At 43.3% G+C, this 25,031-nt stretch overlaps 2 protein-coding genes across 10 annotated transcripts in view; both read right to left on the reverse strand.

Moving 5' to 3' along the window:
* Positions 1 to 1,859: 1,859 nt before the first annotated feature.
* Positions 1,860 to 9,571, reverse strand: GRPEL2 (GrpE like 2, mitochondrial). 2 transcript variants are annotated; one of them, XM_036313207.1, is made up of 4 exons: positions 9,362 to 9,571; positions 6,994 to 7,147; positions 6,103 to 6,184; positions 1,860 to 4,748 (listed from the first exon to the last, which is right to left on the reverse strand). In XM_036313207.1, exons 1-4 carry the CDS (start codon positions 9,436 to 9,438, stop codon positions 4,384 to 4,386), a joined length of 678 nt encoding a protein of 225 aa, XP_036169100.1. In that variant the 5' UTR covers positions 9,439 to 9,571; the 3' UTR covers positions 1,860 to 4,383. The 2 variants fall into 2 exon arrangements, with proteins under 2 accessions (XP_036169100.1, XP_036169101.1); XM_036313208.1 differs by lacking the exon at positions 9,362 to 9,571 and adding an exon at positions 8,099 to 9,165.
* A 2,850-nt stretch (positions 9,572 to 12,421) lies between these two features.
* AFAP1L1 (actin filament associated protein 1 like 1) overlaps positions 12,422 to 25,031 on the reverse strand; it is a 59,439-nt gene continuing 46,829 nt past the window's right edge. For 7 of the 8 annotated variants that reach the window (XM_036313205.1, XM_036313203.1, XM_036313202.1 and 4 more), the window contains 5 exons: positions 24,220 to 24,331; positions 20,550 to 20,714; positions 18,700 to 18,878; positions 14,456 to 14,584; positions 12,422 to 14,247 (listed from right to left, as the gene is read on the reverse strand). In XM_036313205.1, the coding sequence (XP_036169098.1) occupies positions 14,224 to 14,247; positions 14,456 to 14,584; positions 18,700 to 18,878; positions 20,550 to 20,714; positions 24,220 to 24,331 (609 nt within the window). In that variant the 3' untranslated portion in view covers positions 12,422 to 14,223. Of the gene's footprint in view, positions 14,248 to 14,455; positions 14,585 to 18,699; positions 18,879 to 20,549; positions 20,810 to 24,219; positions 24,332 to 25,031 lie in introns of those variants that run through there. The other variant, XR_004968218.1, reaches the window with a different exon arrangement.

A 25,031-nucleotide genomic window follows, 5' to 3' on the forward strand; every position in this document is an offset into this window, starting at 1 on the left:
TGTTACGTTTACTTGCCGTTTCTACACAGTCAGTCACTAAGCCTCCTACTTAAAAACAAGACAAAACAAACTAAAGGGAAGGACGTCATCCACTCACAGTGAAGGAAGGTAAAAAGGAAGGGATAAACCTCCATTTTCACCCTCGAAGAAAACAGGACTAGTCAGTGTGGATAGTTTGCCACACTGAAAGACAGATTTCCTCTAGCAGGGAATAAAATTGGGGATAAATAAGTAAAATCCATATTGTTAGATTATGGCTAAGAGAAGAGATTGAAGGGATTCAGAGAATAGTAACGGAGCTTATAGCTGAGGTCCTAAACTAGCTTTGTGTCGTAAGAGGGCCAAACCGGATTACTAGTAAAGTGGTAGATGAATAAACAAACATTCCTAATATTATATATATATACACACACACACAAAACCCCACAAAAAAAAACAAAAAAACACCCCAAAACTTTGGCTATGTTTGTGTTAGAATGCAAAGTCTTTTAAGTTTACTTCCAAAGACTCAAAAAATTCCTTAAATTTTTTTTGAGCAAAGCTCTTTTCTGTGCTGACTTAATGGTGTAGGTTTTTTGTAGGGTAAATCATATTAATTTTAAAACAACTTCTTCGCTCTGCTTGTAATTTCAGGGTCCTTGAAAACTCTAGAATCTAGAGCTGTGTTTTCTTCTGTTAGGAAGTTCTTCCAATCCTAACATCACATTGGCAGTGTGAGCGCATCAAAGTTGTAGGACGAGTTCAAAAAAGCTGTACGAGGAAAGCAGAGGCATGATTCTAGAGGCAGCGGTGTTAAAACAACTAGTGAGACTGGGGATGAGGTTGGGTGACTCTACCAGTTATCTACTGCTGCATAACAAACTACCCCAAAACTTAGTGGCTAAAAGTAAGTTATTTGTCCCAAACCCGCACTTTGGGCGGGGCTGTGAGATCAGGTCATCTCTGTCCCACGTGGTGTCCGGTGAGGCTGAAGGACCCACTTTCAAGATGGCTGGCAAGATGGTGCTGCTGTCAGTTGGGTTGGGCCAGCTTAGGTAGGGCCCTCAGTTCTACCCCACAGGCTGCTTCAGCTTGCTCTTGGTTTGGTGGCTGGCTTCTAAGAGTGACCATCCAGAGACAGAAGGTTTGTGTCAAGAAACTGGCAGTGTCACTTCTACTGTATTCTATTGGTCAATCACAAAGTTCAAACTCAAGGAAATTTGGAGCCCGGTTTTCACATGTTTTAAAACCTCCACTGTGAAATTAAGAATGTGGACAAAGTCTGAGTACATAGGAATTAGAATTTACTTACCGACTAACACTGGGAATATGGGAAACAACAGATCCTGGAGTCAGGGTGTGCAGAAGAATGAAAATGAAAGGCCACACTGCAGGAAAGGCTGGCTCCAAAGAAAGCCACTCAGCCAGGAGGCTGGGTAGGTGGAAGTCAGCTGAGCAGAGGTAAAAACAAGGCCAGGCAGAGGTTGGGAAGGACAAGGTCACGTGTTAGTAATCTGGTTGAGGATGGTAAAACATCCAGCAGTTCAAGTTAAGTGTTTAGAGCAGACAAGACAATTAGAACCAAGAAGCAAGCACGAGAAAATAAGGCAATTCTAGAGAGGAAGGCAAAAACAGGAGTCTAGATCTAAAAAATACAAAGGAATCAGAAAGCAGCAGGTCAAGGAGCTATAAAAACAGACAAGACTTCAACACCAGGGGAGGGTGGGGAAGGCCTTCACTGCATCCATTTGGCTGGGCTGCTGTGAAATCTCAAGGTACTGCCACTGAGCACCAAACACGGTGGGTCACAGTCACTGAAGTGGCCACAGCATATCAATGAACAATATGAATTAGTCAAACAAAGACACTACACATGTGAATTGCAGTTATTTCAAGTTGGGTTTTATTCGTTATTTCTGAACATCATATATCATCCTTAGTTTTCCCTCTCTGATTTTGTTTTAGTGTTTAAGAGCCTTTCTTCACTTAGCAAATCCTTTGCCATGAAAGCACCAAAGAAGTTACATCAGTATTGTACTGACTGGTTTCTTTATGGCAGTGGGAAAAATCTGCTAGAATCCAAGTACCAAAACACCAAGACCCCTTCTTTACATGAGCCAAAGTTTCGTCCCATATCCACTGCAAGCCAATGTCTTTTCACATTACCATCAAGGTGAAAATGATTCAGAGCACCAACACAATTTTCTTGCTCAATCAGTCTAAATGTGGATTTCTTGCATTATGATTTAAAAAAAACAAACCCACACAAAACCAAACCCCAAAACAACCAGAAGCTGGAAGAAAAATACATCACTCTGATTAGCTTGTAAGTTTGAATAGTTAAGTACCTCTCAACCAGTATTCCCCTTTCCCTAGACTTTAGGCAGCTATAAAAACAGGAAAAACAATGTGTATAATAAAAAGCAATAAAAATAAATATTTGAGGGCCTACTAAAATAGGCAAGTTACACATTTCATTTAATCCTCACAATACTGTGAGAAGATTATAACCATTTTTACAAATAAGGAAGCAGGCTCAGAAGGGTGAGATGAATGGGGCCAAAGGTTATGACGACTGAGCTGGGATTTATGTTCAGGTATACACCTACCAAGCCTATGCTTGATTATGCTGCTCTAGCTCTCAAAAGCCCTTCAACTCGAGATTCGTACTGTCTAGCTCCATTTTCTAAATTTACACTTTTAAGTCCACAAAACTACTAAATAAGAAAAGAATTTAAAATTATTCTCAAACTACTAAAACAGGAGCTTGCAAGGAATATTAGAAAACTCTTCAAGTAATCAGAACATTCCATACCGAAAATTACGGTTATTTTAATTCACTGGTAATGATAGCCTGTAATCCAAGGGCACATGAATAAATATAATTGGCTTATTTTCTTATTGTCACCATCTGTCAATCTCAAAGGAACACAGGCCAAAACAAAGACAAATTCCTATTGTGAAATCTGAATGCTCATTAAATTTATACTATGCACTTAGCAGATGCTAAGAGGTTCTGGTTTTAAAATCTTACCACCAGTGTTTTGTTTGCATTTTAAGAGCATGCATTCTTTTTTAAAGTGTCTAAGTCTGATGGAGATGGTAGGGCTCATAGGCAGATGGCTCTATTGATCTAAGTCTGTGTAGTGTCCTAGAATTATGTATGTCTAAGAGGATAACTTTTACCACTCCACTGGAAGCAGTCACAGAGTTCCAGTAGAAATGGATTTATTTTATGGGTAATTAACTTAAACCTAAACCCACGCAATTAAAACAATGAAGGGAAAAAACAACAACCCTAAACCTATGCGATCTGAACAGCTAACACTTAGTTGTCCGCTGGGAACATTTTTGCATGTTCATTAAAGAGCTGTTAAAGTTATCTAGTTGTTCCTTATTTGAGTTCTCAGTGAAATTTAGTTCACTAGTTTTAGAGAATTTTTTTTTTTTTGTCCAATTCTAAAAACACTGTTTTCATATGCCAGAAAAAGTGGAAAGGGTGAAATTAGTTTATAATTAAGGCCTCTTCTAGCATTAAAATAGCCATAAGTGACCTCCTTTCTAAAGTCTGATGTATCATCCATTCACTAACTCATACATTGAACACATTTTATGGAACACCAGTTATAAGAAGTAAGACTGAAAGAATAACAAATAAACATATAGACTCATTAACTCTAGGAAGTCAATACATTAAAGGGGTGATACGTTTGCATACATGTGACATAAAGGGAATTGGGTATCTTAATTTCTCAATGTTCCCTGCCTTCCAAGTTTTGCCGAGGTCTTTAGCCCTTATAAATGGGAATCAGAAAAAGACAATGAGTGTGAATATAATGTCTACCTGGCAGGAACTTTAAGGACAAAAATGGCTTAAAGGAAAATAAAATTTAAAAAGGTAAAGTCTGAAAATCTATGTACATAAAAATTAACCCAAATGATCTAAATTCATACAACTATAAAGCTTTATCACCTAAGTACCCAAATGCTGAATCAATCCTTTTCCCCACAAAATACAAGATCCTATACAATTCCTGTTATGGGGACTATTAGAAAGGAATATTCAGTTGAAAATACGTAAACATATATTCATTTCCAACTTTTACAAAGATTTTGGATTGAAAGTCATCAGAGTACAAATGTAAAGATAATTTTCTTTAACATATTTTGATAAAGGCCATAGGAACACTTGTCACATTGTTCAAATGCCCAATGGCAAGACTCCTGATGAGACAGACCAAACAGGTCACAGTAAATCAACAGAGTGTCTTAGAAAGAAAGCCAATATGACTAAACCCAAAAAGATCACATGAAGTAGCTCATGTACAATACAAACCTAGTTTAATAAATAAAGGAAACACAAGTGGCTGCACTCTGAAGGACATTCAGTTCCTCACGGCCCATTCACAGTCTTCTCTGAGACTCCACTGCCACTTCCACCTGGGCAAGTCTAATGGTGCGGCCATGAAGCTTGTAGCCGTCTTGCCTTACTAATGCCACCGTGCCAGGCTGCACCCCAACACCAGCCGGCACATGACAGATGAGTTCATGCTCATGTGGGTCGTATTTGTCACCAATGGGGGTCATCTTCTCCAGGCCATGCTTGGCAAACACACTTTTCAGCTTTGCTTCTAAAAGCGACAATCCTCGGAAGATTTTCTGCAAGCTGAGCTTCTGGTCCCCAGGCTCTGTTTCCTCAGAAATGCTCTCTGTAGTCTTCTCCAAAATGTCTGCCAGCTCTACCAAGTCCTTACAGAAGCTCTGAATTCCTACCGAGAAACCAGACACTTTTAATGTTTATGAGGAAACCACTCTGCCTTTGGGGGTGGAGTCTGGGGAAGGCCCAGAGAGGTGACTAGTGTACTGGCCACACCAGGGAGTGGGAAGATTGCCACACAGGACTCAGGGATCATCATCAACCCAACTGACAAGCCAGTTTCTCTTGGAAGGCACATGACTAGGAAGCCTACTAGGATGGTAGGCAGATGTAGAACCCAAGAACTAGGAAAGACTATTTATAATGGGCTCAGGAATTGGTCCTTTAAAACCATTTTTATGCCTTGTATTTTTGTTGCTATTCATTTTTAGTACTGAGTTATGTAAATTTTGAAAATTTCTGCCTGTCTCAGTTATGTTGAGGCATGCATTCTCAATGGGGACAAGACATTAGCATTTCATGGGAGGCAATAATAAAAAATTAGTTGACAAAAGACCATGCTAAAGGTGAGTCAAAAGAATGGTTTATTTTGAGGATTGAATAGGAAAGAATAATAGCTTAGGGGTCAGGAGGTAATGAACTCGGTCTACATCTATCACAAGTTCACTTTTGTCATCTTATCTGTAAAAGAAGACTGGACCAGAGAGATCCAAGGGCCCTTCAGGCACTTCCTTCTATGTATAGTGAAAGTATAATGTTACCTAATAACTTGTGAGCACAGCAAATAGTCACAGATTTGCCCTTTACCTTTGAAGCCCTGTTACTCAACTAACACTGTTATGAACACATTTGGAACAAGATGCATGTAGAGAAAAATTTCTGAAAGACTTTGAAATGGACCAAAGAGAAATTAATGTGATCTAGCACAGCTCCCAGGGTTCTCTGCTTCCATATGGTCCAAGCTTTAGTCTCTGAGTTATTTTATAATTTAGCAAGTTGTAGAATACTGAGAATAATGCAAATAATTCTTGTCCACACTCGTAAATATAGTTTGGTGGAGATACAATTGATTATTGCACTGTATAGGCCAATTTTGCTGCTATGAAGCAAGTTTCAGCAGTCCTGATGGCCAATGTGTCTGTTTTATGGATTCTTCTCTGACCATCTTAATGATTCACTTGTTAATGAGTTAAACACAATTGTTTGTATGAGCACTAGAGTGTTAACTGTCATGCTTGAAAAGGAAATAACGAAGGTTTGGTCAAACTAAAGACAAGCGTTATTTTAGTAAATGGTTCACTTGACAACATTCCCCCAAAGCAGCATGAAAGCCTATGGTAATAATGGAAGGGTAGGGCAGGGATCAGTTAAGGACTCAGATGGGTTCTCACTATGTTCAGTTTGCAGAACTGTTGGTAAGTAGCCTTAAAGTTAAAGGTACTCTTTATTGTGAATAAATCTCTCACCAAATATCTTGGCATCTTCTACACATCTCTGGGTTCGCCTTCTTATGTTTTCACCATCAGCTAGAGCTCTCTGGTATCTCACCTGACCATGACAAGCAAAGTTAATATGATGAGAAAACACATGCTTTTTTGGTAGGAAAGAATATTTTTGCATACTTTACAAATTTTAGCCTTGTGACAGGTTTTTAATTAGAAAAAAGAAAAAAGAAAAGAAATTGTAGGAATCTTTTATCAGTTACTCCAAATGCCCAGTCAAAGCAGGAACCTACTCTTAAAAGAAGCCCTGAAAGGCTGTCATTTAGCCTGCTAGCTTGAACATATCAACAGTTTTCAAGCTCATCTTGAGAAAAAGCTTTCTTTTTCACATTCAGCCAACATTATCACTGTCCAACTTTTGTTCACTGAATTGAACTCTAAGACAAACAAAAGTACATTTAAAAAATGTGTCATCTATTTGAAGGCAGTTACTTTAGTCTCTTTAGTCTTTGTCTCTTTCATTTTTATAATCCCTGGTTCCTTTAAATGCTGTCATAGAACATGCCTTCCAACCTCCTTACCATATGTTGGTCTTGCTTTGCAATTACTCTAATATCTATCTTCACCAAAGTGTGTTTGTCAACCCAGTACTGGGAGCAGTATGCCAAATGTAGTATGATCAGCAGAGTATAATGATAAATAACCTGTCATTCAACAAATATTTATTGTCAATCACATGCCAGGCCTTGTACCTCCTCTGAAGCTTCCAAAATATAAAATATCTAAATACTGTAACAAAATAGGGAATTGAAAGAGATTGCTATCCTTAGTCAGTGATAATTGACATAAAAAACTTTACTTGGATATTTAACCAGAGAGAGAATGTGAAGAGCACATAATATAAAATCTACTCACGGTCAAATCCTGGACTTCCTTCTCCAGTCTAACAGCTTTTAGCTTTAAGGCTCTTTCTGCAAGAGAGGGCCCAAGCTCATCAGGAGGGTCCTCAGAGCTGCAGTCCTCACCCGCAGTTCTCTGGGTGGCAGTGCTGAAAGGATGCAGGCAGCCCCTGAAGTAGGAGGGAGACAGCGCATAATGAAGAAATGCCATCATAAACAGTCAACAGTTACAACGGAGTTCGGAGACTGGAAGTTTCCAGACTGAACTCAAGACAAGTGTTTTCAGTCACAGTAACAATATGAACAATTATAAAATGCTTACTAAGCACTACAGACTGTTTTCAAGATTTTACTTAAATCATCTTTTCATTTCATAACAATGCGTGAGATAAGTACTATGATCATTCCTATTGTACAGATGAGAAAACTGAGGCTCAGCGAGGCTTAAGACTTGTTCAGGATCACATAGCTAGTATTCTATGGAGCCAGGATACTGGCACCAGGCAGTAGAAATAGCCAGAAATGGGGACACAAAAATTATCAAGAAGAATCCAAGTTCTGATACTTAGATTCAGTGGGGGCATTTATCAGTTGGGGGAATTCAAAATACAAAGCCATAAAGCTGGTTCAATCCTTGATTTTATAGTTGGGGAAAATAAAGCCCAGTACAGGGACTTTATCAAACTGAAGTTAGATCTAGAATTCTAAATCTTCTTGATTGTAAACTGTAAGGCTTTTAGAGAAGAGAACCTGTGCTGAATAAGAAAAATTCTGAGATGGAAACTCACCTATATGCAAAATCAAGTCAACTAAATATGCATAAAACACTATATGTAATGGACTGTGAATTATAAACAAGTGAGTAAGGAAGATCTTTGTATTTAATTATACGTATAACCTACAATTTTATACAGCGAAAATGTTTGCCATCGGGTTCAGTTTATGAGGAGGAAATGTGGAGTTGGGGCTAGTTTGTAGATCTTGGATTGCAGCACCTCTGACCTTTTCTTCAATGAGGTTTCCAATACACCTCCTGGATCCTCGTCATTTGATGGTAAGTAAAATTATCAAGAAAATCAATCTGTGAGTACAAAAAAGCTCTTTAAAAATGGTTTACTCACATAAACTGGCCTAGACTGAGGAGTGCTCATTGAGGTGACATCCGAGCAAAGGTTCAAAGAGGGTAAAGGAGTTTTGCTTCAAGAAAGGGAAGAGGGAACAGCCAGTATAAAGTGTCGGCAAGACTTTCATATTCCCAGACTTTCCAGGCCAGGCCCGAGTCCACTGGTGTCAGATTATACACATGAAATAGCTTCTTCTTCGTAAACCCCTAATAAACCATACTTATTCAACAGAGAGGAGGTGGCCGGACCTCAAGTCCTGGAAGAGAGGGGAGTGTGGCAATCCCTTCAGAACTGGAGTGGGGGTGCATTTGATCAGGAGGAGCCATTTTTCTCCTGGTCACTTCCCCACACCACAAACTGCCACAAAGACTTTGAAAAAGGCCCGAATGCAACCTCTCACCCAGGTGTTAGGGCGGGGTGCTTGCCGGGGCAGGTGTGTGAAGATGAAAAAGATGACAAATAGCTTTGCAGACAGTAAATTTTCGGATTCCCCCGCGGATTAATTTACATTTCAGAGGTCCAACCTGACCCACCCACATACTCAGCCATTTCCTTCATTCCGAGGAAGAAGTAGCCCACAGGGAGTTGTTCCTGAGAATAATTAACGTCGCTTCCTAATTACAAGCGCCGATTCTGGGGCCCCGGATGGTTTCCCGTCTGGAATAGTATTCCGAGAAGTTACTCAACTTTTCCAAACCTCAGTTTCCTCAATTAAACCGGGACTAATACAAAAAATTGCCCATAGTTCTTCCATCGGCATAAGTGATCGATAAAAACGGCCGCAGCCCATAGATAAAAACAGCAACTGGAACTTCACAGACCCCCCAAAGGCAGGGGAAAGGGCGATTGGGGGGGACACCAATGCCAGGCCCTCCTTTTCCTGAAGGTGAAGCGAAGCCCGGAACACGGGGAAGGGGCGGCCGGAGTCACACAGGAGTCGGGAAGAGGGTCCCATCTACCCACAGACACCACAGCCGCGGGGAAGCGGCCGGGAGAGGTACCTGCCCAGTTCAACCCATGTTCGGGGCTGAAGAGATCACCCGCCTCCGAGGACGTGACCTCGGGTTTTCCCACCTGCTCCGCCGGGCAGTGAAGCGCGGCTGTGGGCCTCAGTTTGCTGCTCTGTAAAATGGGGCGGCGAGCGCCTGATCGGAGTGGCCGAGAGGCTTGGTGAGTCCTTTTGTCCACAACTGGCCCTGCGACTCGCTCATCCCGCATTGTCCTCACGTCCCCGACCCACGGCCTGCTCCGCTGGCTTACCTGCCATCGGACGCGGCAGTGGAGGCCAAGAGGTGCTGCACCCGCCGCCGGAACGCCCACAAGGACCGCGCGGCCATGTTCCCGACCTAGGCCGACAGAGGCAGCGCACGCGCACTGGTTCCAAGTGACGAGACGCGCTCACTCCAAAAACCACGCTTCCCGGCAGCCTTCGCGGGCGATTCCCTCTCCCGGATGCCGGAAGCAAACGTTCATTTCCGGTGCGCCAGTCTGTTACCGCGCCGGGGGCGCAACACTTCCGGTCCTCGGTGGGTTCTGCACGTTGTATGTGTTTCTGTTTCAACGGCGTAGGCGCGGTGCTAGCCGCGGGTTCCACGGGGATCCCAGATGTGCTCCTTTGGAGCTTATGTGAAATTATAAACAAACAAATGCAAACGCGATATAAAGTCAAAATAGGACCGAAGTTTAAAGGTGAGGGTTATGGTGTTGCGGAAGACTAATACATTATGGCCGAATGTGGGGAGTTTTCCTAAAGGAAATAGTATTTGAATTGAAAGCTGTGGAGTGAGATGAAAGAGCAGGAAAGTAGTTCAGGTAGTAGTAAGCAGCTTCTGCAATAGTCCGGTGGAGAGGAAGAGTACTGCGAGAAAGACTGAAATGCTGGAGGAAGGGGTGGTGACAACGTAAGACGTAAGGTTAGGCATTGACCGATGGGTTTAATATACAGGATCCAGCCCGGCAGGTGTGGCTCAGTGGTTCGATTCCCGTCAGAGCACATGCCTGGGTTGTGCGGTCATTCCCCAGTGTGGGGCATGCAGGAGGCAGCTGATTAATGATTCGCCCTCTCCCTCTCTGAAATCAATAACAATATATGTTGAAAATAAAATAAAATATTGGGTCCTGACACCCCTCCTTCCTCCATCACTGTTCCCTGCTTTTCTTCCTCCAATTTTCTCACCCCTCCGCCCCCACCCCCCCGCCCCCACACCACTAAAATGTGAGTTCCGTTAGGGTAGAGATTTCTTTTTGGTCTGTGAACAGTACCCTGATGTAGTTCAAAAATTTTTGAATGAGTCTTATTTTGATTGCAATGGGAACATGCTACAAAGCCTGTACATGTTTAAAGGAGTCACTTTGCTGTAGGGTGGAGATTTCAGGATGTGAGAAACAGGTAGGGAGACAAGCTGTTGGAATAGTCCATGCAAGGGTTCTAGGGTCACCTCAACAAAGACATTATCTAAAATAGCTACTATTTTAGGTGTGTCCAGCACATTTTTGTTTCCATATTAGTATTTTATTTGCTTTGTTTTCTTTTTGCTTGTTCTCCTAATGAGTATGAGCTTCATGAAGCTGTTTTGTTCAGAGCTGTGATTTCTGACGTCTAGTACAATAGATGCTCAATAAATATTTGTTGACTGAATTGATGAAATTTGATGGAATGAGTAGAGATAGGAAGAAGTGGATGTATTTTCGAGAGATTTAGTATGGAAAGCTGAAAGGATGTGACTGGTGGTTGGGATTGAGGGCATATCCAGACTAGTTACTGGATAGTCCCTAAGGTTTTAAAAAGGTATTTTTTAAAGGATGAGAAGTGTGCCTTCCTTATTTGAGTGCATGCACAAGAACATGGGTTACTTGTACCTGTTTGGGCCAGATTTTCTCTGTTTGTCTGTGAATTCCATGAGGACAGAACTGGAGTCTTTTGCATGTTTATATTCTATCCAAGGCCCAACTCAGACGTGTTGAAGCTAACACCTTATGTTTTCTTTTGGCCTTAGTGGCAGAGCAACACGACTTAAAAAGGGATTATGATCCCCTTTTACATATAAGAAAATTGAGGCTCAGAGAGGTTGGTGAACCTGCCCAAGGTCCCCGCTAAGAATCTGACACTAGAAGTTTGATAGTCCCAACATCTGGGAGTGTTGGGAAGGTTGGAGCTTCAAGTCCACCTCAGATCCATGAGCCTATACTTTGAAAAACAACCAAACAAAGCATTTAACAAGCAAGAACTGGCATCTATGCTTTAGCCATTTTCTTTTTTTAAAAAATGTATTTTTATTGATTTCAGAGAGGAAGGGAGAGGGAGAGATAGATAGAAACATTAATGATGAGAGAATCATTGATCGGCTGCCTCCTGCACGTCCCCTACTGGGGACTGAGCCCGAAATCCGGGCACATGCCCTTGCAGGGAATCAAACCCGGGACCCTTCAGTCTGCAGGCTGACACTCTATTCACTGAGCCAACCTGGCTAGGGCTAGCCATTTTCTTTACACTTCTCTTAGTTGCTCAACTTAGACCAAATGTGCTGCATACATTCATTCATCTATTTATTAAATGCTACTGTGCTTCTGAATGCTGCAATGCAAGGGGAGGGGGAGAAATGAATGAAATAGAGCCTTTATCCGTTTGGAACTGAGAAGGCCTCTAGGGTCAGATCTTGCATTCACGTGCTAGCTCCACTACTTCCTAACTGTGGACTTTGGCCAATTATCTAACCTTTCTGGTTTCCATTTCCTGAACTGTGAAAACTTGGATAACAGTATCTATGTCACGGGCTTTTAGTGAAGACTAAAGGGATAAGTTAGAAAAGTGATTAGTTAGCACCAGGACTGCCTACATAATTTAAAGCAGTGATCGCCAACCTTTCGGACCTCACGGACCACCAGTGGGTGACACTGATTTAAAGGACAAAAGGAATATGTGGAACCTCTTGTTCTGAACTTATTAAGAGGGCAACAGCAGAGCAATCAACCAAGCACAGAACCCTGCTAAGCCTGACCGCACAGGTTGCATGCCTGTGAAGCTGGCTCTGGCTAACATAGTGCCTGATGCATGGTAGTATTCAATGTTAATTAGCCCAGCTGGGTGTGGCTCTGTGGTTGAGCATTGGCCCAGGAACCAAGAGCTCACCAGTTCAATTCCCTGCCCAGGTTTCTATCCCCACTAGGGGGCGTGCAGGAGGCAGCCAATCAATGATTCTCTCCCATCATTGATGTTTCTATCTCACCCTCTCCCTCTCTGAAATCAATAAAAATATATTTAAATAAATAAATAAAAATTCTTTTCAAAATGTTAATTATTAATTTTCTAGGGTCCACCTCTCAGTCTTAAGATTTATTGGTGGAAAAAGACACGTAGTCTCAAAATAACTACATGGGAAACAATGACACAATTGGGTTGTCAGGTGACATTTCAGATTCACATTTTAAAAAGCATATTGACAATCCAGAGTATGTGAGTGCCTGCTATTGAAGATACTCAGGTGGAATCTGGATGAAAACTCAGTTACAGATTGTTGCCTTATAGCTTTTGGTGGTTGTAATTACCATGTAAAAGTCAATAATAAGAACCACTATTGACTAGATGTTTACTATTACTTGGATACTGTGTAAGATGCTTCCCATGTATTATCTCACTTAATTCCCCCAACAGTCTTGGGAGGGACGTACTATTGTTAACCTGGTTTTGATAGGCAAGGAAAACAAGAATGAGAGAGGTCAAGTGACTTTCCCGAAGTCAAAGCTGTTAAGTGGCATAGGCAGGGCTCAAACCCAGCCCTGTCTGGATACAGACAGGCTCTATAGGCCCTAAAACTTAGGCTCCATCACTGGCCAGCTGGGTGCTTTGGGTCAGGTTATTTTTCTTGCTCTGGTCTCCAGCTACCTCAGAGGGTGGAAACGTTTGGATGAGGCCTCAAGTATGTAAAGCCTTAGGCAGGGTCAAGTATGTGAAGCCTCTAGCAGAGTGTCCAGAGGTTATTATGGGATTTCCCTTCTCTCCCCTTGAGCTAACCTCTGAGCTCCTACAGCTCAATGGTTTTATCTTTATTGGAGGGAAATGTAGACTTATAAAATGCCCACAGTGTTGAGAAAGTCGTTAGTGGCACAGCAAGGAGACTGTACAGGACTTGAGGCCCTTGCTCCTCTATAAAAATATCAAGTGCTTGTAAAAGGCACTCATGTGGCAGAAATGGGCCACTGTCCTCTTGGTTCTCCCTGACAGTTTTACTTGATGGCAGATATGGAAGAGCAGACAGGTGGGCCTCTTGAGTGCAAGATGAGGATAAACATGTTAAGAGTGTCTCCTGCATTTCTAACCATAACTCCTGGAGCCAGAGCGTCATATAAAATAGGGAAAGGACTTGACTGACAGCAAATGACCCCACCCTACAAAGCTCGATACTTGTTGTGGACATTAGCAATCCATGCTCCTGTCGCTGAGCATCACTCAGAGCTTAACATAGGTCAGCAACTGAACCTCTCCTTGCCTGCTGCTTACTTAGATCTCCGACTTGAAACAACTCAAATCTGGAGTTCTGGTCACTGCATCTGCCTAAAGCAGATGAGGAATGATTGTAGAATTTGCGTGTTCTCTATAGCTTTTGTGCACCTTTATGCAGGCAGGGATAGTTCTATTGATTTTTCAGCCTATTTATCTTGCCCAAAGGTTGTCAATAATGCCCAACACAAATGTGATTGGATGATCAAGTCGCCTCTCTCTATTGCATCACTGATACTTGAGCACTGCCTTCCTTTGCCCTAGGGACTGGGAATGGGATGCTGTGAGTGGGATGGAATGGCTTATTCACACGTGCTTTCATTTCTTCAGAAGGGAAGGCAAAGACATTCAACAAAACCTTTACAACTGGGCAGATGTCTGTCTCCCTCCACCCCCATTTCCCACCCTCTGTAAAGTAATATAGGGATGCCCTTCATTTCCCTCTTCCCTTCTACTTCTTCCCTCCCTATACCCTTTTTGATCATGCAGACATAAAGGCTGGTCTTTTGGGTGCCCCAGAGAGTGGGGGCTACTTTCAGTCTTCTGGTAGCTCCTTGTGAAAAAAGCATTTCCGCCTTAGATGGACAAGCTGGTATTTCCTTTGGATAGAATTCTCCTCCTCTTTCTAGGTCTTCTTCATTTCCCATTCCTGAAAGACAAGACAGATCAATCTGTTGACTAGTCTAGTGTGACTTGTAGGATAAACATTTCATTGCACATCGATTGGTTGCCTTTTGCATGTACCCTGACTGGGGCTGGGGATCGAGCCTGCAACTGAAGTACCAGTATGTGCCCTTGACCAGAATCAAACCCACGACGACGCTCTTAGCACTGAGGAAAACCACCTAGGGCCGTACCTTGGCTTTCTGCAGCACCCGTCCTTGGTTGGAGGTTACGATGGATGGGCTCCTCTTCCTCAGCTCAGAAACACAGTTGACAGGGAGAGGCTGCTCTGGAGGATTGTTCTGGGGTTTATTTGCAGTTTCCTGTTGATGACAAGAAATAATTACATAGGTGAAGTCTAGTGCTGTCTACCTCACCCAGCCTGCCCTCCAAAGGATGCATATAAAAGGCACTATACACATATACTAGCATCAAACAGGATGAGGGAGGAAGGCACTCGAAGGCCTTGGAATAAGCTAATGACAGCTGAAATGACTGAACCCTCACTATATACTAGGCATTGTGCGGATTAGTTTATTGAGCCTTTTTAAGCCTAGGAAGTAGGTACTATTAGTCATCTTATTGTAAAGATAAGAAAAGTAGGAAGGTCAAGTCACTGCTCAAGGTCACATGTCTGGGGAGTGGGAGAGCTAGGTTTCCTACCCTACTGTTCTTCCTATATCTTTCTCTCCTGTATTCCTTCTAATTTTCTACAGTACCCTGACATTTTTCAGGTGATTGCTTAGTACCTTACTGGATGTAGTTCCTTACATGGGACATATTAACAGCTTAGCTTGCAGGGAATTTAGAGAAAACTATCTCTAAAGGTCATAGAAAGAGTCAAAAGTGGAGGGAAAGTCTTTTTGGAATGTGAACATCAGGGCCTCCTGGTGGGAGGAAGCAGCTGGGATGAGTTAACCACTTCTTGTCTGTCCACCAGCCCTCTGTGACTCTGTCCCTGGCCTTTAAGCTCTTAATTTTTAAAAATCTTTATTGTTGAGATGATTACAGATGTCGCTCTTTTTCCCCCTCCATTGCCCCACTCCACCTGGTCCCTGCCCCACCCCAGGCCTTCGTCACCCTATTGTCTGTGTCCATAGGTAATGCATATATGCATATAAGATCTTTGTTTAATCTCTTCCCATCCCCCACCTTCCTTCCCTCTGAGAATCGTCCGTCTGTTCCATTTCCATGCCTCTGATTCTATCTTACTCACCAGTTTATTGTGTCCATTAGATTTCTTACTCATTTATTTTGATTTTTAGATTCAATTGTTGATAGGTATGTATTTGTTGCCATTTTGTTGTTTATATTTTTGATCTTTTTCTTCTTCTTCCTCTTTTTAAAGAATACCCTTCCACATTTCATGTAATACTGGTTTGGTTGTGATGAACTCCTTTAGCTTTTTCTTGTTTGTGAAGTTCTTTATGTGATCTTCAATTCTAAATGATAGTTTTGCTGGGTAGAGTAATCTTGGTTGTATATTATCCTTTATTTCAGTCAATGTATGCTTTATTTCTGACTGGTCCTTTTCCATTTTTTTTGGAGGTTTCTAGAAGATTCTTGAGTAACCTTATGACTGTGGTTTTGAACTCTAACTCCAGTACTTTGCTTTCTTCCCTTTCTTTCATTTGTGACATGTTTCTTTGTCTCCGCATTTTGGCTGCTTCCCTTTCTATGTGTTGGGTAGAGCTGCTATGTCTCCTTTTTTTTTTTTTTTTTTTTTTTTTTCAGAAGAGGGTAAAGAAATAGATCCATTCATTCTAATTTAATCATTCAAGAATCCAGACATTCCACTGCGATGTTTAAAAGGAGAAAGAGATTTTGCCACAAATTCTGGAGGAAATTATTGGTAAAGAATGTAATAAAGGACGGAAGATGGCGGCGGTATAGGCAGACGCGTCCCAGGTCGTGTCCCGGAGCAAATGGAATGAGCAGCTGAAACTAGTAACATCCACCCCGAATTGGCGAAATTGCTCAGCTGGTGAGACGGTTTGCAGCCGGGAAGAGCAGAACTCCCCTGTGCTGAAGAGAGGAAGAGGGTGCGGAGGAGTGGAATCTGGGGAGAGACTGAGGAGAGAAGGGGGGCCGGGAGAGGTGGCAACGAATTGAGTGCTGAGACCTGCTATGTCTCCTTGAGTTGGTAGAGTGGCCTTGTGTAGTAGGTGTTCTATAGGGCCCAGTGGCTCAGCCTCCCCAGTCACCTGAGCTGGGAGCTCCAGGTGCACCCCTTTGTGGGCTGTGAGCACAGTCTTGTTGTACTTGAGACTTGATTGCTGTTAGTATCACTGGGAGGAACTGATCTCCAGGCCATTTGGCTGTGAGGACCAGCTGCAACCACAGTGGGAGAGTTGCTGTGCAGGAGACAACTCTATGGAGCAGGACTTGCTTCAGTGGGGCTTTGTTGCTCACTGAGTCTGCCCCTTGAGTGTGTTGCTTATGGATGTGTAGAGTTGTAATGTGGTATGGTCTGACAGTGACCACTGGGTGCACTGGCTTTTGAGTCTCTAGGGAGGTGCAAAGTCAGCCACTGCCTGGGGCCACCCAGCAGGAGGTACAGAGAGATCTGCACATTCTTCCTCTTTGTATTGGGTTTGGAAGTGCCCAGACAAGGCCCAGCTGTGAAGCAAGTCAGGCTGGTCCTGTTGCTGGGTCTTGGGCCTTTTATTGATAGGTTTGGTGCTACCTAACCCAGCTCTAGCTTGTTTGAGAGAATTTAGCCTGAACAAGGACAGGCAATTCATATGCAAAACCTGCTGCACACAGATTGGGTGGGATTGTAAATTGGATGAGGCGGGGTCTTAGGGAATCACCAGGGCGGAGCAAACAGACATGGCGCCAGTCAGCCCTGGGATCTACTGGGGAGGTCCCAGCATAGGAACAGTGGTCCTCTGCGAGCACCTCCATCTGGGGGAAAGCCACCCCTGAGTTCCTGCCATGATGCCAGACAATCCACTTCCTCCTCGTATGTGTCTGTGTTCCCCGGAGCCTTGCCCTGGTACTGGAGCTCAGAGGAAGCAGGACCTTGTAAGTTCATTTCCTGGTGCTGGCCTTTCAAGAGGAATAGTTGGGTCTCCAGCAGCCTCTGTGTTACTGAGCCCCAATCTGCACTGGTTTTTACAGCCTATATTTCTTACTGCCTGTAGGGACTTCTTTTCCCAGCTCTGGGACCCTGGGCTAGGGTTCTGGTGTGGGGTTGGGACCCCTGCTCCTCTGGGAAGACTCCACCGAGGTGATCTCCCTCCTGATTAAAAAAGCAGCACACGTGGGTGCCCGACCAGCCCGTTCCGTGCCTCTGCACCTCTTACGAGTCTCAGTGTGCTTTCTTCTTCTCTAGTTGTAGGACTTCCATTCAGCCAGCTTTCCAGCAATTCTGGATGATGGTGGTTCTGTATTTTAGTTGCAATTTTGATGTGGTTGTGGAGGCGGTGAGTACAGGTGTCTACCTCTGCCGTCATCTTCTGGAAATCCTCCTAAGCTCTTAATTTTTAAGTAAGGTTGGAAATGCCCCATGGAGAGGAAATGTAGGGTGGGAGAAACAGCCCTAACTTCCTAGTCATAGGGTGTGGTCTGACCAGGCAGCTGTTATCTTGGACAATAATAAGATGAAAGTTCTCAATGATAACTTGCACTTATCAGACAAATTACTTCATTTCTCTGAGTCTTAATTTCCTTGTCTGAAAGCAAGTAGAACATTTATTCATTTGAAACATTTATTGCACTCCTACTATTTTTCAGACTATGTAAAGGGGTAGGGCTATTATGATAAAAAAATACAGTTCAATTCTTTTTATTTTATTTTTAATATTTTTTAAAAATTGACTTCAGATTGGAAGGGAGAGATAGAAACATCAATGATGAGAGAGAATCATTGATTGGCTGCCTCCTGCATGCCCCTACTGGGGCTTGAGCCTGTAACCCAAGCATGCGCCTGACCTGGAATGGAACTGTGACCTGGTTCATAGGTCGATGCCCAATCACTGAGCCACGCCAGCTGGGCCATACAGTCCAATTCTTAATAAAAATCCCAGTTTCCTTGTCTGTCAAATGGGGTGAATACGCATAGTACTATCTCATAGGACTGCTGTGAAGACTACGTGAGATAATACAGGTTAAGATGGTGTGGTAATTGGTTAAAACAAGTTTGTTATTCCTATTCAACGTACGGTAGTTATTATCAGTAACCTTAAGGCCACTTCTAAGACTGCATTCAGGATACAAAGTCAAATAAATGGCAGTGCGTCAGTGGAGAGAACACAGGCCAGAGAACTTGCTGCAAGAGTCCCCTTCCTAGCTGTGCCACCAATGGCTTGTCCCTTAGGGCCTCCTTTGTTATCTGTAAGTGAGCATAACTCTTAGCCCCAAAGGATGAGCAAGATCTGTAGCATGTGAGGGCATTAGGAGCAGCTACCCCTGGTGTAGTAGGGAGTGGACTCACCGCACTCTTGTTCTTGCTGCCTATGGAGAGTCCCAGGGCTGGGCCCCCTGCCAGAGACCTCTGTAAGCGCTCCTTCACAGCCACCAGCTTCAGTTCCAGGTCGATCCGGTGCTCTTCCTTCGCCCGACACTGAGCTTCCAGTGTGGCCACGGCCTCCTGCAGAACCTTTAACTTTGCTCCTGTTTCCAAAGACATTGATGAGAAACAGCTGAGCCTGGCCTGAAGCATCAAGCAGTTTGGCAGGGCCTCAGGCCCAAGTCTGCCCCTCCAGAGGACCTTTCCTATCCTCAGTCCTGGTTAAGAGGTGGACTTTGGGCCTGGGGTAGTGTGTTTTTTACCTTCCCAATACCCATTTCCCCATCTTCTAGATACAGAACCCGGCTTTTCCCCCTGGGAAACCACATTTCCTCCATTATTATTTACTAGAGGCCCAGTGCACAAAATTCGTGCACTTGGGGGGTCCCTCAGCCTGGCCTATGCCCTCTCACAGTCTGGGACACCTCGGGGGATGTTCGCCTGCCGGGACCGAGCCGAAGCTGGCAGTCAGATATCCCTCTCACAGTCTGGGGCTCTCGCACTCCAGGACCCCTCGCTCCTTACTGCCTGCCTGCAGTGGAGGTGGCAGGAGAGGCCATGAGCCCGGCTTCTGGTGGAGTGGCACTCCCCCTATGGGAGCACACTGACCATCGAGGACAGCTCCTGCGTTGAGCATCTGCCCCCTGGTGGTCAGTACACATAATACAGACCCGTCGTTCCACCGTTCGGCCTATTTTCATATTAAGGTTTTATTATATAGGATAGTTTGGATGGGTGTTACTCAATCCTAGTTCAAGGGGTTGGCACATAACTTAATCCTGGCCCATAATCCTATCTCAATCAGGGATCAAAGTTGGTCAGAGTGAAGTGTTTGTGGGGGCCACTAGGAAGAGAAGTTTTCTCTGCTGGGGTGGCTGAGAGGATTAGGTGAGGGCTGGAGAGAATGAAACCAATGTAGAGGAAGGCCAAAGCAAGAGTTGGAGAAATGTACTTCCTGGTGACATCATTTAAGTCCTTTGACCTTGATATACCTGATTGTTCAGTTTTTCAAGTGCATTTTTCTTTTTTTCATTACTACGCCAGTTTAACTTTGGTTTCTGTTCCTTGTAACCAAGAGTCATAGAGCTTTACATTAACCAGTTCCTACTAGGATTTTGCTGCTTATTCAGTTTAACCCAACATATCTATATTAGAGCCTTCTTGGTACGAAGAGCTGTCTATGTTGGGCCTTACTATGTTTAAAAATTAGTCCATGTTTGCCCTGAGGGAGGCTGCACTGGAGGGTTTTCTAGTAATGGTGGGTTCTTTTCATTCACTCAGTTGTTCATTCAGTAAATACATATTGCATGCTCGCTATGTACTAGGTGCTGTCCATCATCCCCAGCACCTGGACCTATGCTCAAATAGCCATGCTCAGCACCCCTCTGTGAATGAATGAGTTAATGTGAGGTTCAAAATGATCTTTTATTTCTCTAATTCTAAGGGACATGGTGTTTGTCACATTTTAACGTTTCTAAAATCAGATTGCATCTTACATTAAGTGTACACATTTTTGTGATGCTTTTTTATCCCTTTACCCCTAAAGCAGTTATCAAATAGGTGGCCTTCCATTAGTCAGGAGGATGATGATGACGGTGGTGGTGGTGGTGGTGGTGGTGGCGGCGGCGGCGGCGGAGGTAGTGGTGGTAGCGATGATGATGATGATGAAAAGGAGGGAGGGAGAAGCTCACCTGTCTTGGGTAAGAAACCAGGTGATCTGTTCTAGGGAAAGGCCAAGCCCTCCAAGAGCGCTCAGGACCACACCATGTAGGTACCTGGATTGTTCCGAATGGCATCCTTTAGCGCCCTCTTTTCTTGCCGCAGTGCCATCAGCTCTGTCCGGATTGTCTCTTTTTCTTTCTCCAGCTTCTCTTTTTCTACCAGGTACCTCCGGGCATCCTCCTCAGCTCGGTTCTTACCGTACTTGTATTGATTGGCACCTGCAGAGTTAGGAGGCAGGAAAAGGGCCTCAGTTCTGACCTCTGAGAGGGCATTTGGGTGGTGTTAGCGTCTCTTTCAGCCTCCACTTCTCCATCTATAAAAATGGGGACATTCAGAGCGATAACCCTCGATATAATTAATGTGGCTGCTCTAAGGAAGCAAGGAGCAAAAGGGAGGTAGTAGAGCTCAGGGGCAAGGAGCAAGGGCTTTGGAACCAGACAAAGGTTTGCATTCTCTTTTTCCCTTTATTGATTGTGTGACATCAGGCAAAAGAGAATAGTGATGTTTTTGTGTCTTTCCCTCAGCTATAGTTTCCTCATTTGTAAATGTGGATATTGATCAAATTTATCTCTTAGCATTGTGGTAGGTTTAAAATGAGATAATTCATGAAAAGTACTTAGTGTAGTACCTGTCAAATAATAAGTGCTTAGTAAAGGTTAAATAATAATAATAATAATAATAATAATAATAATAATAATAATAATGTAAAACAAATTTTGTGATGTATAACACACTTTGGTTTTAAAAGGGCATATTTTATAGTCAACTCTCAGGTATGTGTAAGACAAGGAGGCTGGTAGATATAACTCTGATCCATAGAGAATCAAGACCTTGGGGCTAAAGTCAGGCATTGCCCATTTTATTACTAGGAAATGGGTGGGGGTAGAGAGGGACCTAGTAGTCTACTAGGGCTCTACACTATGATGATGGACAAAGACAACAAATAGCTCGGTTGCATGGCTCAGTGGTTGAGCGTTGACCTATGAACTGGGAGATCACAGTTTAATTCCCTGTCAGGGCACATGCTGAGTTTGCGGGCTAGATCCCCAGTAGGGGGCGTGCAGAAGGCAGCTGATCAGTGATTCTTTCATCATTGATGTTTCTATCTCTCTCTCCCTCTCCCTTCCTCTCTGAAATAAATTAAAAAATATAAAAACAAATAAATATAGCCAAAGTTTATTGAGAATTTACTTAGTACTGGGCCACTTACATGCATTTCCATTTCCTTCTCATAAAAACTGACTATTGCCCTAACCGGTTTGGCTCAGTGGATAGAGCGTCAGCCTGTGGACTGAAAGGTCCCAGGTTCGATTCCGGTCAAGGGCATGTACCTTGGTTGCGGGCACATCCCCAGTAGGAGGTGTGCAGGAGGCAGCTGATCGATGTTCCTCTCTCATCGATGTTTCTAACTCTCTATCCCTCTCCCTTCCTCTCTGTGAAAAATCAATAAAATATATTTAAAAAACAAACAAACAAACAAACAAACAAACAAACAAAACTCCCAACTGACTATTATTAGCTCTATTTTGTTGTTGAGGAAACAGGCACAGAGAGGTTAGATCTTACTGTTAATGATGGCAGAACCTAGGTTTGAACCCATGTACACCTAACTCCAGGGTCCATGCCAGGTAATACTGCTCTAGCTGGGGCAAGGCCATAGTCAAACCTCTCAGGGAAGTTTTATCTACTAGTATGTTGTTGCTACAGTCAGCCACACAAGGTCCTTTGTAAGTTGGTGGGGTGTGGAGCGATTCCCATGATTTACTGATAATTGTGTGGGTCTTGTCTGTCCAGTTCTTGTAGAGATTGCAGTGATTGCCCAATGACTCATGCAAAAATCAGTTCCTGCCACAACTACCCTGCAAGTCAAACCAGATCATAAATAAAGCATGGAGGGCAGAGAAGGGGACCCCTACTCCCTCCAACTTTCCGGATAGACAATGGCATATCAGGGGAGCTGGCTCCCAGACTTTTGAATTTTATAGACTGGTAAAATCAAGAAAATGGGCAGACCAACAAAGGGTTGTTGACATAACAGAAAAGGCCCTTAAAAATCCCAACTACCATCTAATTATTCCAAACATTTTATGAAATAAATAATATTGTAACATCCCCAGAGTTGGGAGAACACAAATGCAGAATAAAGTAGTCATTGACATGGAATAGATTTAGATTTATGGAAAACGTCCCGCACTGTGCTTATTTTTATCATTTCAATTGCACATGAGGGAAATCTTCCTTAGGGTCTGAACCAGTGAGTGGACTCACTCTTGGGAGTCCTGCCCTGGTCTGCCTTACTATGTTGACTCCAGGGAGAATAGCTTATCTCATGCCCAACTCTGTAATCCTTGAGTCACTCAAATGGTGGTGAAGAAGCAAACTAGATTGTTGCAAGGAGCTATAATTCTGTGGGCCTCCTAGTAGTGGTGATAAAGTATTTGCCTCAGAACTGCCCAAGTATCTTCCAGAAAAATCCGGGTTTCCATAGTGGAGGGGAAAATAAGGAATGTTTAATGTCCAAGTTACTAGTATAACTAATGCACTAATGTAGTATGTATCAGTGCTTCTTTCCTTTTTATTGCTGAATAGTATTCCAGGTGATTTTTTAAAAAAAAATTAAATATATTTTTATTGATTTCAGAGACGGAGAGGGAGAGAGAGATAGAAACATCAATGATGAGAGAGGATCATCGATTGACTGCCTTCTGCATGCCCCTACTGGGGACTGAATCTGCAACCCAGGCATGTGCCCTGACCAAGAATTGAACCCAGTGACCTCCTGGTTCCTGGGTCGATGCTCAACCACTGAGCCACACCCGGCTGGGCCCAGGTGATCTTAAGAGGAAAGCCTCAGCCCTGACCGGTTTGGCTCAGTGGATAGAGCGTTGGCCTGCGGACTGAAGGGTCCCAGGTTTGATTCCAGTCAAGGGCATGTACCTTGGTTGCGGGCACATCCCCAGTAGGGGGTGTGCAGGAGGCAGCTGACCAATGTTTCTCTCTCATCGATGTTTCTAACTCTCTATCCCTCTCCCTTCCTCTCTGTAAAAAAGCAATAAAATATATATTTTTTTTTTTAAAAAAGAGGAAAGCCTCTGTTGTTTCTGATATGTCAGCTGCTAATCTTATTGGGGATCCTTTGTAAGTGACAAGTAGATTTCTCTTCTACTTTCAAGGTTTTCTCCTTTTGGCTTTAGCATTTTGACCATGATGTGTCCTTTGTGGATCTCTTTGCTTTTATTTTCCTTAGACTTCACTGGTACCCTGGATATATCAGTAATGTTTTTCAATAAACTTGGCAAGTCTTCAGCCATTATTTCTTTTAATATGTGTGTGTGTGTGTATATTTATGTTTCTTTCTCTCCTCTCTTTTTAGTACTTTCTTTATGCGTACATAGATTTCATATAAAGTCTAGATTTCTGGTCTCTCTTGAATAATTGGCACTGCTGTGTGGGGGCTATTGGCTGGAGCTTAGCGGCCACTCCTGAACACTCCAGTTTCCTACAGTCTCTCCTACCCCACTCCTTGTTGTTTCTCCTCTGAGGCCACATGCTAGCTGCCCTTCATCACTGTACTTATGATGTGGTTTTCCTTATGGTAGAGTATTTTCTTACACCTCAATTCACTCATTTATTTACCTGCCTGATCCCTGGAGGAAAATGATTTTGAGACTCCCTCCACTCATGGGCTGCTCCTCCCCCCTTCCCCTCCCCCACAGAACTCACTGGAGGCATGGCGCTTGACTTTGACCTGCGGATCCACTCGATGGGACTTCTCACTGCAGGAGGAGGCGTGGCGTTTCACGTGGGCACCAGGGGGACGTTCAGGCTCCTCATCCTGGGAGGGAGATGGAGGAAGAAGATGAAGTGCAGGTAGGCCCAGAGTCATCAATATGGGTGTATTCTGGTCCGTGCTCGGTGGGTGAGTGCCATGGGAACTCTGAGATCTTGGCTTTACATTTTTAAACTTGTGCGGCACTCAACACTTTATAAACCACCTTCACTAGCAGTATATTATTGGATCCTCCTACCATTCTGTGGGGTGGGGGCAGCAGAAGATAGCCCTAAATTGGAATATGTGCAGAGAGGAAAATTAAGTCTGAAAAGATTTATTTGGTTTATCATAGATATTTTTGATTTATCATAGATATTTGTGACATATTTGACTTATCATAGATATTTTGTCCTCTTCTTATTTCAAAGTATCGTTAAGGTTTTCTGAATTGTTAAAAAAAAAGTCATGGATGACATCCACCAATGATAGAAGTTACATAGATTGACTATACATTTGTGCATGAAGAGTATTAAGAACACTCAGAATCTGTCAAAGCTCAGGAACCACGAGTGGAATATGATAATAATCTATAATAATAAAAGCGTAATATGCTAATTAGACTGGACGTCCTTCTGGATGTCCTTCTGGGATGAAGCCGGGGCTGCAGCTGTGGGATTGAGTGAGCCGCAGCTGCGAAGGCCTACTCTTGCACGAATTTCATGCATTGGGCCTCTAGTGTAATATAATAGCGATTTCAGTAACC

Source organism: Myotis myotis, unplaced genomic scaffold, assembly GCF_014108235.1.
Source record: "Myotis myotis isolate mMyoMyo1 unplaced genomic scaffold, mMyoMyo1.p scaffold_m19_p_6, whole genome shotgun sequence".
NCBI classification, from domain to species: domain Eukaryota; kingdom Metazoa; phylum Chordata; class Mammalia; order Chiroptera; family Vespertilionidae; genus Myotis; species Myotis myotis.

Excerpts from the sequence above, each read along its gene's own strand:
- GRPEL2 (XM_036313207.1), bottom strand. The coding sequence starts at position 9,438 with ATGGCCGCGCGGTCCTTGTGGGCGTTCCGGCGGCGGGTGCAGCACCTC. Across the intron at positions 7,148-9,361 it reads ACTGCCGCGTCCGATGGCAG|GGGCTGCCTGCATCCTTTCA; the intron begins GTAAGCCAGCGG and ends CTCCTACTTCAG. Across the intron at positions 4,749-6,102 it reads AGAAGATGCCAAGATATTTG|GAATTCAGAGCTTCTGTAAG; the intron begins GTGAGAGATTTA and ends GTTTCTCGGTAG.